The sequence below is a fragment of the Suncus etruscus genome, chromosome 9 (assembly GCF_024139225.1).
Source record: "Suncus etruscus isolate mSunEtr1 chromosome 9, mSunEtr1.pri.cur, whole genome shotgun sequence".
Lineage (NCBI taxonomy): Eukaryota > Metazoa > Chordata > Mammalia > Eulipotyphla > Soricidae > Suncus > Suncus etruscus.
The window spans coordinates 102902316-102920018 of NC_064856.1; the positions used below are offsets into that span (position 1 = coordinate 102902316).

The following is a 17703-nucleotide window of genomic DNA, read 5'->3' on the forward strand; positions in this document are numbered from 1 at the left end:
TGTGTTATACTCGAATAAATAAGGTCATGCCAAAAATTTTTAAGAAGAAAAGAAAGCGACAATTACTGGATGGTCACACATATGTGGAGCATAAAGAAATTAAGCAAGGGATTAGACAACCTGCAATAAAACAAAGTCTGAGATACTGCAAAAGAATTGTGTCAGGATTGGATGGAATAAAGGACCTAGGGATTGTGGTGGACTGAGACTGAATGTTGATTCTGGGTGTAGTAAGACTAAAACATTAATAGTATTATAAATATGGAGAGGCCAATAATTTTAATGTATAATTCTGAGACAACTTATTTGTATTTATAGAGGTCTGACTCTGTCTAGAGGTTCTGATGCCTGATTGCTTATTGGGCTGATAATATTTCAAGAATTCTCCTGAAATCAACCCATAAAACTATGACCTTATTGTACATGAACATAGCTTTCATTCAAGGGTCTCTTCAAGTAATTATTAAACATAAGAAACAATACTAATTAAAAGTTAATATTTGGAATTTTATATTTTTGATTTTACATTTTAATAGGAGTTGGAAAACATTAAGCTAGATTTTAATAATACCCATTTAAGACCATTAGCTTCAAAGAACAGAAATTTAAAATGATTCATCAGTGAAGATTTATAAGTATACACAGAAAGTACAAATTTACTACATTGTTACTCAAAGTTGTGGTCTTTTAATAACTAAAATATTTCAATTTATTGTATTTTTAAGATTACTTTTATTTCCTTTTCCTATTAAAACCATACAAACAAGTTCAGTGATATGATTAACTTATTATAATTCTTATTAGAGAGATTACATATATTAAAAAAATACTTCACTCACATAACTCTTTCTGGAAAGAATTTTGGTTGATGTGTAAATAAAAGAATTGAAACTTAAATTAAAACTAAGATTGCTAATAATAAGAGTAAATAATTTTGATTCCTCTTTCACCATAAAATTTGAGGCAATGATTTAAAGTGCTTTTAATTAATAGTGGGGCAATTGCAGGCAGGAAATTAACATTGGTGAAGAAATAGGTGCTTGAGTATTGTATGACTTAAATATAACCATTAAAATTGTTATAATTAGGGGGTGAAGTGATAACACAGTGGTAAGGCACTTGCCTTGCATGTAGCTGACTCAGGATGGACCTAGGTTCTATTCCAAGAGTTCCATATGGTTCCCTGAGCCAGAAGTGATTTCTGAGTAATCCCTGAGCATCACTGAGTGTGGCCCAAAAACAAAACAAAAAAATGTTAAAATTATATTTATTTCACAGTGATTTAATAAAATACTTTAAAGTTAATAATATAGTCTATAATTCTGGGGTCCTCAAACTTTTTAAACAGGGGGCCAGTTCACTGTCCCTCAGACCATTGGAGGGTCTGACTATAGTAAAAACAAAACTTATGAACGAATTCTTATGCACAGGCATATATCTTATTTTGCAATGAAGAAACAAAACAGATACAAATACAATATGTGGCCCATGGGCCATACTTTGAGGATCACTGGTCCATATAATCTTATATAGTATATGATATTATCATGTACATATTACGTAATATATTATATTATTTTGTAAAATATTATATATTATATTTAATATATAAGAATATATTAGATATAGCATTTAAAATACATTAATAATATAAATATGTAAGTGAATAAATATAAGATAATTTTGCATCAGAGATCATAGGTTAATAGAAGACAGAATTTATATTATGAATTTAGTAATTGCTTTATAAAACTAAAAAAAGTTGAGTTTTCTGTGACCATTTGATTAAGTAATGTAATGCTAGTAGCATCCACAATTAATTGGTGATAAGACTGAACTTAATTTGTTTATCTGAGTTTCAAAAGGAGGATGATTTTTGTTGGTCATAAAATTATCAAATGGAAAACCCAAAATTCTTGATGTCATCAAGATAGTTGTCTTAAGACTAGTTGCATTCCTTTCTTCATGAGTTTTCATACTAATGATAAAGAAAGAATGTCTTAAGCCAAGGGCTTAAGACAATGTCTGAATGTAAAATAAAACTAACAAAAGTAAGGAGGGAAGTGTTCATTCTCATGTCTAATTGGTCATTATGAAGCCATTTACCAGCTGTTTTTCTGGTTTGAGTTTCTCACTAGGAAATTAAGTATAATGATGGAGCATTTCCAAAGTCCATTTTCAATCTTTTTTGGCTCCAAGGTTGTTTTAGTGAATCTTTAACCAGGATATAAAGATTGGACTTTTTAAAAGTCCCATTCTATCTCTATTGTCTTCAAGTTTGTTATAGTAAATCTTTAGCCATGGTATAACAATGGGACTATGGGGATATGAAGGATGGATCCAGAGACAACAGGGAAAATTAGGCAGGTAGCCATGATCAAATCTCCATGACAATCATCACCTCAGAGAGCAACTACCTGGAGAGTTTTCTCCATTTAAGTGTCTTTTCTCTGTTCACCTCTGCCCTTATTAGCACCACTTAGAGGTCCCTTGGTTGTGGACACTTTTCTCCTTGTGAGTGGGAAGTTTGGTTCATGGCTTACAACTTCCATATTAGAGTTGATAGGACCCATTCTGGAAAAACTGGAGGGAGCACAATATACAGTTTCAACCTTTGTCAAGAATTCTATCTTCCTTGGGAGTCTTGGTCAAGGTGAGACAAAAAGTTAGAAAAAATAGTGGTAATTGATGTCTTAGCTGAAATCATGTGGAAAAGGTTTATGTTCCTCAAATACTCACAATCATTAGCTATTGTTACTTATTCCTTAATTTAAACTTGTTCTAATTCTATCTTTTTTCAAGTTTTATGACCATCTGGGAATAGCTCATCTAGAGTCATCAGGCTTAATCATAAGGTGTGGTGTGGATGTTAATTCAGTTAATGTAATTTCTTAGAGATAAGATATTTAAACTGTAATACCTTCTGGTATTTTATGTATGAGATGAGTATAATATTATAGATAAAAGTTAAATGAGGTCTATAATGCCTGACATATTATCATAGACAATGGAGCCAAAAATATTTATTTACTAAATTTTGGGAGAATTTAGGATTAACAGAGCTTATCCCTGGTTTCCAAATTTATTCATACCTAGTACTTTTCCTTTTTCCCTCCATGCTTCTGTTTTAAAATAAAAATTTTGTTTATAATTTATGTTTATGATACAGATATTTGATTAATAATGTTTGTCTATCAATAGATATTTGCCACAAAATTAAAATACTAATTTTCATAAGCAATATGAGAGACCATCTGAAATATGTTTGGAAATTTTTAGAGTAGCACACAAGAACAAAGCTGGCCCGTTCCAACACAGGTAGCTTTTATATCCTATCTTATTTACTTTTCTAAATTATATTTCCTACTTTTCAATAATATCTTGGCCTTTTAAAACTTATTTTGCACCCTGCAGAAACCCAGAACACATGTTCCATGGAATTCAGGATTTAAAAGGCTTTTAATTCACATGGTGATCTGCAAATGAATATTTATATTGGCTACCTTCCTGTCTCCAAACTTTCTTAAAAGAGAATGAATATATGGAGATTTTTTTCTTTTCTCAAGATTTCCAAATTTTAAGATGGAAGAATATATCCTGGGTACCAAATTACAGTCCTCATTATAGGAGTGATAAATTTATATTGACTATTCATAGCTATGGCTGTTTCTGTTTTTTTTTTTTTTAATTTTATTTGTTCTTGGGGACCATACCCAGCAGTGCATAAGGGTTACTCCTGGCTATTATTCAAGAATTACTCCACGTGCTATTCGAGGAAATGGCAGCTTCTATTACCAGAATGTTAAAAAGAAAAAAATTTGCAGAGGAAATAATACAGAGATTAAGTCTCTTGCCTTGAATCTAGCTGATTCCTGGTTTGACTTCCCATCACCACATATGGTTCTCTGAGTAGCTTTAGGGGTCGATACCAAGCACAGAGTAGGAGTAAGCCCTGAGCACCATTTCCTGTGATCCCTCCAAAACAAACAAACAAACAAATAAACAAGGGCTAGAGAGGTAATATAGAGATTAACTCAGCTGATTGGTTTCACCATAGAAGTTTCTATGGTCAGCTGATGCTCTCCAGGAATGATCCCTAAACTCAGTGCCAAGGGCAAGCAAGCCCTAAGTATATAGTTAGATGTGATCTAGATTGCCCCCTCCACGTGCAAAAGAAGTAAAACTTTTAATATAATTAACTGACCAACAACTGGACTTAATGTATTTTTGACTTATATAATAAAATTTATGCATCAAAAGTAAGTTTTTTATGATCAAATATGTAGCACTGACTAAAAGGCTCTCTGGGAACAGAATAGATCTGGAATGATCTCTGTCCTTATGGCTGTGTTTACTGGTATTTGGCACAATCAAGAAACAGTTCTTGAGTGTTGGCAAGGCTCACCCTGGTGTAGCTAACTCAGCCATAGAAAGAAAAATAATTCTGTGCTTTCAATGTATAGGGATGTGACAGTTTCATCCCACATTGGCATATTTCCAAATCTCATATATTTGTATTTTGAAAGGCAAAACATGAAATTAAGATACCTTATGAGATAATTTTCTAATGAGACTAAACTATCAATATTGTCCCCCAGGACAGAGTAAAATATATTTATACAAAATGTTTGCCAGTTAAGGTTGTGATTATCCTGGAAAAATTAATATAATATTAATAAAAATGGGTGACTATTCATTTGTATGAATTAAAAAACAGAGAATATTTCTGTAATTGTATGTTTTAAGAAGAAAAATTTTCTGTCTCATTTTTTTCTCAGGAGATGGTGCAAAGCAGATGCATGGAAGGGCAGAGCAATCACACATCTGTTATCATGTTTATTCTCCTGGGAATCTCAAATGAAAGAGACCTGCAACTTATTCTATTTCCAATATTCCTAGGAACCTACATGGTAACCCTAATATCGAACCTGACTCTTATTACCCTAATTAGGACAGACTCTCACTTGCATACACCTATGTATTTTTTTCTTAGTGTCCTTTCACTTGTAGATGTTTTCTATTCTACTTCCATCAGTCCAAGGATGCTTTCAGATTTCTTCAGAGATCTAAAAACAATTTCCCCTATTGCTTGTGCCACTCAGTATTTTTTTGCAGCTTGGATGGGTCAGGCTGAGTGCTGCCTCTTGGCTGCCATGGCCTATGACAGATACGTGGCTATTGGGAACCCTCTGCAATACTCAACCATCATGGCACCTGAGCTCTGTCAGATGATGGCTGTTGGGTCTCTTGGAATTGGTTTGATTTGTGGTTTAGCTGAAACAATTCCCTCCTTTAGTCTGTACTACTGTGGGCCAAACATCATTCAACATTTCTTTTGCAATGTTCCTGAGATTGTTACCTTATCTTGTTCCAGTCCTTTTATTAGCCAAATGACTCTTTTTGTAGTAGCTACATTAGTTGGCTTTGGGTCTTTGCTCATTATCCTGCTATCCTATGGTTACATTGCAGCTTCCATCCTGAAAATATCCTCCCTCAAAGGTAGTTTGAAGGCCTTCAATACCTGTGCCTCCCACTTGGCAGTAGTGACCCTCTTCTATGGTACGGCCCTTGCTGTGTATGGACACCCTAGTTCTGGCCACTCTGATAAGCAAGACACGATCCTGTCAGTGTTCTATGTTATTATTATTCCCATGTTGAACCCTCTAATTTATAGTTTAAGGAACAAAGAAATCAAAGAGGCATTCAAGAGGGGAATAAAAAAGGCAGCACTTTAACTTTAGAAAAAAACAATGTGCTGTGTTTTCTATGTATATATAATAAAAAAAAATCACTGGCTGAACAAGTAAGAAACTAAAAGAAAGATCAAAATATAATGTTTTTGCATGAGTTTTTTATTTTAAATGCACATCCAGGTACGAAATAATTTTCTGTTCATCATAGGGCTTGTGGAATAATTAAAAATATAAAATCTTGGTGGAATTATGTTTATTTTGTTTAATTACCTTTTGAATGAACTTAATTTATAGTAGATATTTTTAAATTATATTCATTTATTGGAGATTTCTGTTGCCTAAATAAATGTATATATTAAACTATAGCCATCATGATCATATTGACTTTCCCAACCTCTCTCTTCTGATTACCACCATTTTCAATTTAAAAGACTAAATAATTTTGTTGTGTCTTTTTTTAACATTCTCTTTTTGCTGTTTTTATTCCAAATAGAATTAAGCCTTATATTAATGCTATTTTATTTCTTAATCATTCTCATTTATTTTTAATTATTAGTAGTAAGATCAGCATTTTGGCTTTCAATCCATTCTGGTAGTGCTTAGGTTTCAGTTCATGCTGTTCATGGCTCAGAGACCATTTCTGATGATGGCTTTGGGACCATCTGTCATGCTATCAATCAAATCTCAGATGAATTCATGCAAGGTCAGCACCTTAACCATAGAAATGGACCTGGCAAATAAAAAGAAAAAGAAAAAGAAAATTCTAAATAATAACCACAAGCGTGAAAAAGAAAGAGAAAAGTCGAAGAGCAAAGAGAAGAAAAATAAAGTCACTTTTTTTTTTTTTTTTGCGTAGGCTTACTGTGCTAAATCAAAACAAAACAAAACAAAAGTATGGGTGCTGGAGTGGTAGGGTTTGGCGTTCCCTCCACTTTTTTTTTTTTTTTTTTTTTGCATAGGCAAAAAAACCCGCCAAACCCTACCACTCCAGCACCCATACTTTTTCTTGTTTTGTTTTGATTTCTTAGTTTTTGACTTTATTTTCCTTCTCTTTGCTCTTCCACTTTTCTCTTTCTTTTTCACACTTATGGTTATTATTTAGAGTTTTATTTTTATTTTTATTTGCCGGGTCCATTTTTTTCTTTTTTCTTCCATTTTTTTTCTTTTTTTTTTTTGTCTTTTCTCCTTTCTTTTTTTTTTGGGGGGGGGTAGTTGTCACCACATTTTTTTCTCCCCTTTTTCTTATCCTTTTTATCTCCAATGAAGGTGGAATGGATGCTCAATCTACAACAAACTGTAAAGTGGAGACCAGTTGCACTGGCATACTGGGGGGTAGAGGAGAGAGATGTGGGATGCATGCTGGGAATAGGGGCGGAGGGAGGACACCACTGGTGTTGGGAACGCTCCTCATTCATTGTCACTATGTACCATAAATGATGCAGTGAAAGATTTGTAAAGCACTTTGGTCACAATAAAAATTAAAAAAAAAAGAAAGCTATATATTTAGACCTTTTATTTAGTAGAATTACTTTAAGATACATCTATGTTGTTACAAGAAAGCAAGATTTTTTTAAAAAATTTTTTTGTGTCAGCACTACATTATCTTAGCAGTAAAATCAACTTACAAGTTTTAAGGACAGGAGAGCTAATGTAAGTGTTAAAGTTTGCCTTGTACTGAGCCTATCCTGATTCTACACCTGAGGTATTGCGTATCATCAGCCAAGAACACTATCCAGAGTCATGTTTGAACAAAGTCATGGTTAAGTCCTGAGCACAACTGAGGGTAGCCAAATGAATAAGGAAAGAAGTCAGTTTTTAAACCCTATGGGCCCTGTCTTCCACTTCTTGGCATTTATTTTAAGAAGACAAAGCATTAAATAGAATGTTTTGTGCACTAAATATGCAAAACTATGTTCATTGCAGCATTACTTAAAGTAGCCAATGTCTAAAACTAAGGCAAATGTCCAAAGGCTTATTAGTGTATAAATAAAAATGTGATTTCGGGCCCTGAGTGATAGCACAGCTATAGGTTATTTGCCTTGCCAACCCCAGACAGACCCATTTTGATTCACAGCATCCCATATGGTACCCTGAGCCTGCCAGGAATGATTTCTGAGGGCAGAACCAGGAGTAACCCAGGAACACTGCAGGGTGTGGCAAAAACAAACAAACAAACAAGCAAAAAAGTAATGTGTATTTACAATGTAAAACAACTCAATTGTAGTAAAGTGAAATCAAATTTTCTACAACTTGGCGGAACAGTTAAGATGTCAAAGTGTCAGATGATTGCACTCAGATGTGATGTATAAATAAAGAAATAAGCTAGGAAATGAAGAGTGTCCATAGAAAACAAAACCCAATATATGAACTGATAAGAGATTGCAAAATCTTGAATAAAATCTTCTCCATAATGTGGAGGCATCACCATGAAAACTGAATCAAGCTAAGAAAATCTATAGATACTTTTTTATATAGTTTTCGAATTAAACATCATGTATACTATATTGACATTTATAGAACATTCTGACTTTACCTAAGTACATGCATAGATTGTATTTTGTTATAGTAATTTGTAAATCTTCATGTGAGTAACTATTGTTGAATTCTGGGCCAGTGAGTGATGCTCTGGTCACTATCCTGGGCCCCTCTCAATGGTCCAATTTTTTTTCTTTTTTCTTTTTTTTTGTTTTTGTTTTTTGGGGCCACACCCGGCTGTGCTCAGGAGTTACTCCTGGCTGTCTGCTCAGAAATAGTTCCTGGCAGGCACGGGGGGGGGACCATACGGGACACCGGGATTCGAACCAACCACCTTAGGTACTGGATCAGCTGCTTGCAAGGCAAACGCTGCTGTGCTATCTCTCCGGGCCCAATTTTTTTTTCTTTTATACCTGGCATGACAAAGGGTATGTGTCCAAGGGGGTGTGTCTAAGTGGCATGTCCAGATTCAACTATCATTACAATGGGGTATCTAAGGGTTGTGTCTAAGTCCAACTACCATTACATCAACACACATATGCTTTTGAGTATAATTGCTTTAAAATAATGGTTTATGAGTGAATCAAAAATTGTTTTAGTTTTGGGGGCACTCCTGAGTTGTGCTTTAGGATTTATTTAGGATCTATGCTCAGGTATCACTCCTATCAGGATTTGATGGAACTTAAGAAATGCCATGGATTGAATCCTGGTCAGCTGCATGCAAGGCAAATACCTAATATGTGATATTATTGCCTATTAACAATATTTTATTGTCAAAATTAAACATAGAAATTTAAAATAAGGGTCTGAGAGAGTCCAAGGGTTAAGTGTTTGCCTTGCATGCTAAGACCCCAAATGGATTCCAGGAACCACTGAGACGTCTCAAGAAAGACCCCTGAACACCACTGTAACCCCCAACAACAAAAAAAAAAATTTAAAGTAATTAAGGACCTGAGAGATAGTACATAGATAGGATGCTTGCCTTCTCCATGGCCAACTCTCAACACCAAATACAGTGCTCTGAGAAACACCAAGATATTATGTTAATATCAATTTCTGGGTAACAAACCCAAGCTTTGTGACTTTAAATACATGGCTCAATGGAATATGATCAACAAACATTTTATTGGGGCCCAGAGAGATAGCTTAGCAGCGTTTGCCTTGCAAGCAGCCTATCCAGGACCAAAGGTGGTTGGTTGGAATCCCGGTGTCCCATATGGTCCCCCGTGCCTGCCAGGAGCTATTTCTGAGCAGACAGCCAGGAGTAACCTGAGCACTGCCGGGTGTGGCCCAAAAACCAAAAAAATATTTATTGATTCTTTGGGTTATTATTTATTGAAGACATCTGCACAAATATGCTCTTAAATTTCTTCCCATGAATCTCAAGGGTTATTGGTAGACGTATGACATTTGTAATTTTATTTTATTTTTTAATATCTTTATTTAAACACCTTGATTACAAACATGATTATGGTTCGGTTTCAGTCATGTAAAGAACACCCCCCTTCACCAGTGCAACATTCCCATCATCACCAATGTCCCAAATCTCCCTACTCCCCTCCACGCAGCCCCACCTAGACAGGCTTTCTACTTCCCTCATTCACTCTCATTGTTAGGATAGTTCTCAATGTAATTATTTCTCTAACTGCACTCATCACTCTTTGTGGAGAGCTTCATGAAGTGAGATGGAACTTCCAGCCCTCTTCTCTTTTGTCTATGAAAATTATTGCAAGAATGTCTTTCATTTTTCTTAAAACCCATAGATGAGTGAGACTATTCTGTGTATTTCTCTCCCTCTGACTTATTTCACTCAGCATAATAGATTTTATGTACATCTATGTATGGGAAAATTTCATGACTTCATCTCTCCTGATGGCTGCATAATATTCCATTGTGTATATGTACCATGGTTTCTTTAGCCATTCATCTGTTGAAGGGCATCTTGGTTGTTTCCAGAGTCTTGCTAGGGTAAATAGTGCTGCAATAAATATAGGTGTAAGGAAGGAATTTTTGTGTTGTATTTTTGTGTTCCTAGGGTATATATTCCTAGGAGTGGTATGGCTGGATCATATGGGAGCTCGATTTCCAGTTTTTGGAGGAATCTCCATATAGCTTTCCATTAAGGTTGGACTAGGCAGCATTCCCAACAGCAGCGAATAAGAGTTTCTTTCAACAAACCAACACTGCTTGTTCTCATTATTTGTGATGTATGCCAATCTCTGTGGTGTAAGGTGTAGTTGTTTTGATTTGCATCTCCCTGATGATTAGTGATGTGGAGCATTTGTTCATGTGCCTTTTGGCCATTTGTATTTTATTTTTGTCAAATTGTCTATCCATTTCTTCTCCCCATTTTTTGATGGGACTAGATGTTTCTTTCTTGTAAAGTCTGTAAGCCTTGTATATTTTGGATATTAGTCCCTTATCTGTTGGGTATTGGGTGAATAGTTTCTCCCACTCATTGGGTGGCTCTTGTATTCTGGGCACTATTCCTTTGAGGTGAAGAAGCTACTCAGCTGAATATATTCCCACCTGTTAACCTCTGATTTTACTTATTTGGAGAGTGCAGTTTCCTCCATGAAGATGCCTTTAGTCTCAATGTCATGGAGTGTTTTACCTACTGTTGTTCTACATTTCTTTTGGTTTCAGGTCTGATATTAAGGTCTTTAATCCATTTGGATTTTGATTTGTTACATGATGTTAGCTGGGGGTCTAAGTTCAATTTTTGCAAATGGCTAGCCATTGTGCTAACACTACTTGTTAAAGGGGCTTTTCTTGACCCATTTAGGATTTCTTGCTCCTTTGTCAAAAATTAGGTGATTGTATGTCTGGGGAACATTCTCTGAGTGCTCAAGCCTATTCCACTGATCTGAGGGTCTGTTTTTATTCCAATAGTTATCATTTGATAACTATTGCTTTATAATACAGTTTAAAGTTGGGGAAAGTAATGCCTCCCATATTCTTTTTCCCAAGGATTTTTTTTAGCTATTTAAGGGTGTTTATTGTTCCAAATGAATTTCAAAAGTGTTTGATCCACTTCTTTGAAGAATGTCATGGGTGTCTTTAGAGGGACCACATTAAATCTGTACAATGCTTTGGGGAGTATTGCCATTGTAATGATGTTACAAGCATGGACTTGTGGACAATTTTTTATAATAGGGACATGATCTCTAAAGTAAAAAAGAAAACATCTCAGTCAGACATAGGACATAGAATTACTTTTTTCCCTAAAAAGTGAGTTTACATACAGTTTCCTATTCTGCCTCTATAGTAAGGAGAATTGCCAAAGGGAACAACAGTTTTTCTATTTCTATTTCTATTTCACCAGCTGAGTCTCTTCTCCTTGGCAGTTCTGAGCCTAGAATTCTGTATCTCAATGGTTTTCTAGACTCCTGGGGGCTGCGTACAGTTTCAGAAATTTTTTTCTGAATTGGTGTTGTCCTTCTCATTTTCTACATGAAACTTGAAATCTTTATCCCTATTGATAAATGTTCTATGAGCATCATTAGTTTTATATTTTCTCTTGGTACTTTTCAAAGTCCTTATTGTCTCTTTTTGTATATAATAAGATTATAGAATGAAGAAATAGCTTCTAAAGCTCACATAGTTTACATAGCTTGTCACATTAGTGGCAAATAGAAATCCACACTATATTAAATGATTTCAATGATATGGCTTATAATCATGCTATATTGGTCAAAGGTTAAATTTATTGTATTTCTTTTCACCTAACTTACATAATTTACAAATAGAAATAATGCCATACTTGCCTAATGCATTAATTTCTGCTTGATTTGGGTATAGAATTAAACAACGAAGTGTGTGAATTCAATGTTCTTTACTAATAAGAGAAGTAGGCAACTATCTTGACTATTGTTATTAACTATTTTACTTTCTACTTGGATCCTGTTCTCTACTGGGTTTATAATCTGCACTTAAAACCTGAGTACTTACTGATTAGTACAGTACTTAAATCCTGCCATGATTTAATTAAGAATTCCAACTTCATTAAAAGTAAAGTTACAGTTATGAGGTGACAATTGAACTAGGGAAGTGGGATAGGATCCAAAAAAGAATGACCAAATGAGACATACAATGATCAGGGACCAAAACTACATGACTCAAGAGAGCAAATACCTTGAGAATTCTTCTCTCTAATTGTCTCTTTATTTCACCTATACCATCTAGAACAAGTTCTGTAGTTGTGTGTATCATCTCTGTTACACAGTTATATTTATATGGACAGAAACTCCATTGTAAGTGCAGTAAAACTACAGAAAATACTTTCAGAATTAGGAGCAAAATTTCAGTCTTTGGAAGGAAATATTCTCCTCAGCATTCTGGATACAGGTGAGAGGGCAACTGTCTAAAAGATCAGAGAATTTTGTACTATACTAACAGCCACTTACTCTTCTAGTAGGAGCTTATAGAGCAAGGCTTATGGTCTGCACACTCATCATCAGACTTATGATGAAAACTACTCACTTTTATAAGACTCTTCATCAGACTCTTTGCCCTGCACAATTGGTATTTATTTGGTTCTTATCTCCTTACTCAACTTTCCTGCTCATCAGTGTTCTCTAATTAACCAGGTATGGCATTAGTCTGAGGTTAGATGGAGATTGATTTTAAGCGCACAACTTTAAGAGTGTAATCTTGATAATGGTTTTCTTCTCCTCATTTACCCATTTAAGGGGAGAATGGGTGGTATTGAATTAAATTTGATAGTGTCTATAAAGTCTGGCACTTAGCAAAAGCTGAAAACTTAATTCAGAATCAAAACAGATAACTTACTAAACTTTAGGGACATCCCCAAGAATAACAATCTTTGTCTTTAGTACCAATGTTATCCATTCTAATTATGATTTATATTTAAGATTTTGCTTGAGTATTTCATTTCACTATAGCATAATAATTATGCTTCATTAAAAGTATACAATCTTTAGATAAGTTCCAAATGATATATCTCTATAAAATTATGTATATATACGCCAAATATAAATGAAAATTATTGCTTCATATTTTATGTAATAAGAGACAAGCTTGGCAATCTATAATGATATAAAGTACTGATTTTCAGTCCACTGATCTTTTGAAATACTCAAATATTTCTACAGTGCTGTCTTTGGAGAATCTAAGTATGTGAATATACTAAAATGAGTCACACAGATGCTCAGAGGTGCTTCCTCCAAGAACAAATGGAATAGTTCTGCCGCTTTTAAACTTCCTGTGCTATATAGTTTTGTTTGGTTTTTCAGTCAGTAGTACCCTCGCTTTTATAAACTGTTTATTGAAACCTATATAACCTGGCAAAATGGGCATACCTATGTAGATATAAATGTTATGTTTTGATGACCTAGAACTACTTAGAAAAAATCTCCCTGAATATTTATGACAGTCCTATTCCAAACTTATCTAGAAGATAGTAAAAATATACAAGAAATAATATTTCTACTCAAATAATTAAAAAATCATCCTATGACTTGGCCATTCTTAATGAGATTGTTATTATTACACATTAAATATACAAGAAATAATATTTCTACTCAGATAATTAAACATCATCCTATGACTTGGTCATTCTTAATGAGATCATTATTATTACACATTAAGTTCCCAAACTTTTTTAGTCTTAATTAGAAATGATTATCAACATAAATTCTTCTATTTATGCCTACCTAATTAAAAAGAAAATAATTTGGAGCTGGAGCAATAGCAAATCAGGAATGATGTTTGTCTTTCCTGTGGTCAACCTAGATTTTACCTCCAGCATCCCATGTGGTCTGCAAGCATTCTAGGAGTTATTGCTGTACAAATAGTCAAGAGTAATTAATCCTTGAGTGCTGCCAAGTGTGGCCCAAACCCACCATGTTAATAAAGAAAGGGAAGAAAATTAATTGTATGAAATTCATCTGCAGAGAAAAGCTTCCTGATGTATTTATTGTAGTATTCCTGTATTTTTCTCTTTAAAATAACATTATACACGATTTAAGGACAGTTCATTGTAATTACGGCATTATATAATGATTAGTGTAGACGTATCTGTGATTGAAAACTGTATTTCCCCTATTATCACAAGTATAAAGCAGTCCCTGGAAATTGATGTGGTAAGTCCAAAGTAAGGAGAATTAACAAAATAGAATAATATGCGTGGTATCTTCATGATCCCAGGTGACATTTCACAACCCTTCCCATGCCTAACTACCTACAGATGTGCTTTTGTCTCTGTAATCCAGTTTACAAGACTTTAAAAATAAATCAAAAGCACAGAGATCAATAATTACAATCCTAAAATTTCTGCCTAAAATATGGAAAATCTGGGTATTATCATCCTCACATATTGAAAATTTTCTAGGTTCATTCACATCATTTCCTAAGGATATTTTGTTGTATGATACTTTCCATTATTGGTTGCCATTATTGTATGTCTCAAGATTGTATAAAACTAAAAAGGGTGTTATAGAATAATGTATCTCCAAGATTCAATGAATGGTAGTTTATTTTTAAAATGCTAAAGAAATTTATTCTGGGATCCTCATTTCATATGAGGCTCAAGGTGACTCAGCATTTAAACAGCATTAGAGCCAGACGTGGTCAAACCATTGGGTTGAGAAAGGACAGAATTATCTTATTTGGGTCTCTTTCCAATATTCATATATGTAAAAAATGTGGAAAGGTTAAATAAAAAAATGTTAGTGAATCATGTACTAATGCTTGCCATTTAATTCTTTTTGCCATTTCTTTCTTTCTGTCACACAGAGTGTGACCATATTTATTCAAGAGAACTTTTTAGTTAAGAAATTATTATATATGGAATACACATTAAATCTTCAATGCTCATGAGTCAAGCTTGTATATTTCTTAGCCATAATAAAAAAACTAAGAAGTATCTCATTTTGTTTTCTGAGAATGAAAGCATGTCCTTCTCATCTTTTAGCAGATGGCACCAGGCAGGCCTGTGGCAGATTCCAGAAATCACACCTCTGTGTCCATATTTGTGCTCCTGGGACTTACAGAAAATAAAGAGCTGCAACTTCTTCTTTTCCCAGTCTTTCTAGGGATCTATCTGGTGACCCTGATATGGAACTTGAGTCTGATCATCCTCATTAAAATGGACTCTCACCTGCACACACCTATGTACTTCTTTCTTAGTTTCCTGTCATTCCTAGACGTCTGCTATTCTACTACCATCAGTCCAAGGATGCTTTCTGATTTCCTCAAAGAACAAAAAACAATTGCTTTTGCTGCATGTGCTACCCAGTATTTCTTTGTGTCTTGGCTGGGTTTATCTGAGTGTTGTCTCTTGACTGTCATGGCCTATGACAGATATGTTGCTATTGGTAACCCCTTGCAGTATTCTGCCATCATGGTTCCAGATGTGTGTAAGAAGATGGTTACTGGTGCTTGTGGGAGTGGGCTTTTTAGCAGCTTAGTTCAAACAGTCCCTGGATTTAATCTTGATTACTGTGGACCGAATATCATTGAGCATTTCTTCTGTGACATACCACGTATTTTTCCTTTGTCTTGCTCTGATACCTTTATATTGCAAATGATTATTTTTCTGCTAGCTATATTTGTTGGATTTGGTTCTTTCTTTCTTATCTTATTATCCTATGGTTTTATTGCAGCGTCGATCCTAAAAATATCATCCATTAAAGGCAGTTTGAGGGCATTCAATACTTGTGCCTCCCACCTGGTTGTTGTGACACTCTACTTTGGCACTGGCTTTTTTGTTTACATTCAGCCTACTTCTATCCACACTAAGAATCAAGACAAGGTGCTGTCAGTGTTCTATGTTAATATTATCCCCATGTTAAATCCTCTTATCTATAGTCTGAGGAACAAGGAGATCAAAGAGGCTCTCAAGAGGGTGACAGAAAGAGTAAATAACTACCTCTAAAATTATAATAAATGGCAGAAATTTTCTTCCCTCTCAGAAAAGAACAGTTTGGAACATGAATTTTGGTACATCAATAAAATCTAAAAAAACAAAAGATAATCTGACTGCCTAGAATTTTATTTCCATTTATATTTTCTGCACCCACAAATGACTTTTTTGAAACTGTTATTAGTTTTTAATTTAGCATGATGACTACTTTCCTGGTAAGTCTGCAGATAATTCTTTATCTTGAGATTACAGAGGTCTTGATGATATGTGCAGAGAAATGTCAATTACCTACTAAGCCGTTAAGATGGTTTAATTAATTGATAAAATTCCATATATTTAATATTAATCATATAATATGAAGTTTAGTTTCATTAAATATTAGATTATTTTGACTATCCTACTTATTTTCTTCTTTTTTGAGGAAGAAATTTACAATACTGTGAATACTTAAATAACACTTTTGTTAAAAATTATTACATGTGTTGTTCTAACAGGATATCTAACTCTTAATTCCTACTTTCTTCTATCAACATCCCAAAGATCTCCCCTCCACTTTTCTCCCCCTACATGAAAGCTAAAATTTTGATACCAACTATTTCTGTTGTCTTTGGTCCCTTATTGCTCCCTTCCCATACTTCTATATACACCACATATAACAAATTTCCTTCTGTATTTGTTCTCCTCAGTATGATGTCTTCTAGTTATATCCTAAGAAGCAGCAGATAATATAATGTCTTCTATTCTTAGGGTTGCATTCAATTACATTGTGTATGCATACCACATGATTTTTAAAAGTTAAAAAAGTGTTCTGAATTTAATCACTGTGAGACAGAGTTAAAAGTTGTTAATCATTAAGCTTCAGTCATACTGTTCTAATGCCCATCCCTTCACCAGTCTTTATATCTAACACCAATTTCCTTACTTGCCCCCATTCTCACCCTAAGACTTCTAATGGCCAATACTTTGCTTTTTAATTTTTCCATTTTCTTACATTTAGGCACTATACTTTGAAATACTGTTACTGAAGGGAAATCATGTGTATCAGTTCACTTCCTTTCAGTCCCCAGTTCTTGTACAGAGCAATAATTTCCAACTGTGATTGTCATGGTGGTCCCTTCTTTATCCTGGCTGTACTCTTCCTGACCATCATGTCTATTCCTCCTACTATGGTATACTTATACTATGGTAATGTTATACTATACTTATTCTATGGTATTTTTAATATTATTATACTATGGTATTTTTTAATATTCTGTAGATGAGTGTAATTATTCTATATTATTCTCCTCTCTTTGACTCATATTGCTCACCATGATGCTCTCCATAGTCTATCCATATATATGCTAATTTCATGATTCCTTTTTTTTTTCTTCATAGCTGTATCATACTCCATAGTGTCAATGTACTATGATGTTTTTAGCCACTTCTCTGTTCTTGGGCACATGAATTGTTTCCATTCTGTCTATTGTGAATAATGATCCAATGAATATATGAGTACAGATATTTTTCTGCATTTGAGGGGCCATATTGTTGGGTCAAATGAAAGTTCAATTTCTAGTTTTATGAGGAATGTACATATTGTTTCCTAGAGTGCTGAACCAGTATTCATTTCCATTGGCAGCGAATGAGAGTTCTTTTCTCTCCCCATCT

The 17703-nt window shown here is 34.2% G+C and overlaps 2 protein-coding genes across 2 annotated transcripts; both read left to right on the top strand.

Annotated features, from left to right (window-relative positions):
* Nucleotides 1-4781: 4781 nt before the first annotated feature.
* LOC126018733 (olfactory receptor 1440-like) lies at nt 4782-5735 on the top strand. Its single transcript, XM_049780827.1, has one exon. It carries the CDS (start codon nt 4782-4784, stop codon nt 5733-5735), a length of 954 nt encoding a protein of 317 aa, XP_049636784.1.
* A 9370-nt stretch (nt 5736-15105) lies between these two features.
* On the top strand, nt 15106-16065 carry LOC126018734 (olfactory receptor 5A1-like). Its single transcript, XM_049780828.1, has one exon. It carries the CDS (start codon nt 15106-15108, stop codon nt 16063-16065), a length of 960 nt encoding a protein of 319 aa, XP_049636785.1.
* Nucleotides 16066-17703: the final 1638 nt, after the last annotated feature.

What these genes read in the sequence shown, in the direction of transcription:
- LOC126018733 (XM_049780827.1), top strand. Translation starts at nt 4,782, where the DNA reads ATGGTGCAAAGCAGATGCATGGAAGGGCAGAGCAATCACACATCTGTT.
- LOC126018734 (XM_049780828.1), top strand. Translation starts at nt 15,106, where the DNA reads ATGGCACCAGGCAGGCCTGTGGCAGATTCCAGAAATCACACCTCTGTG.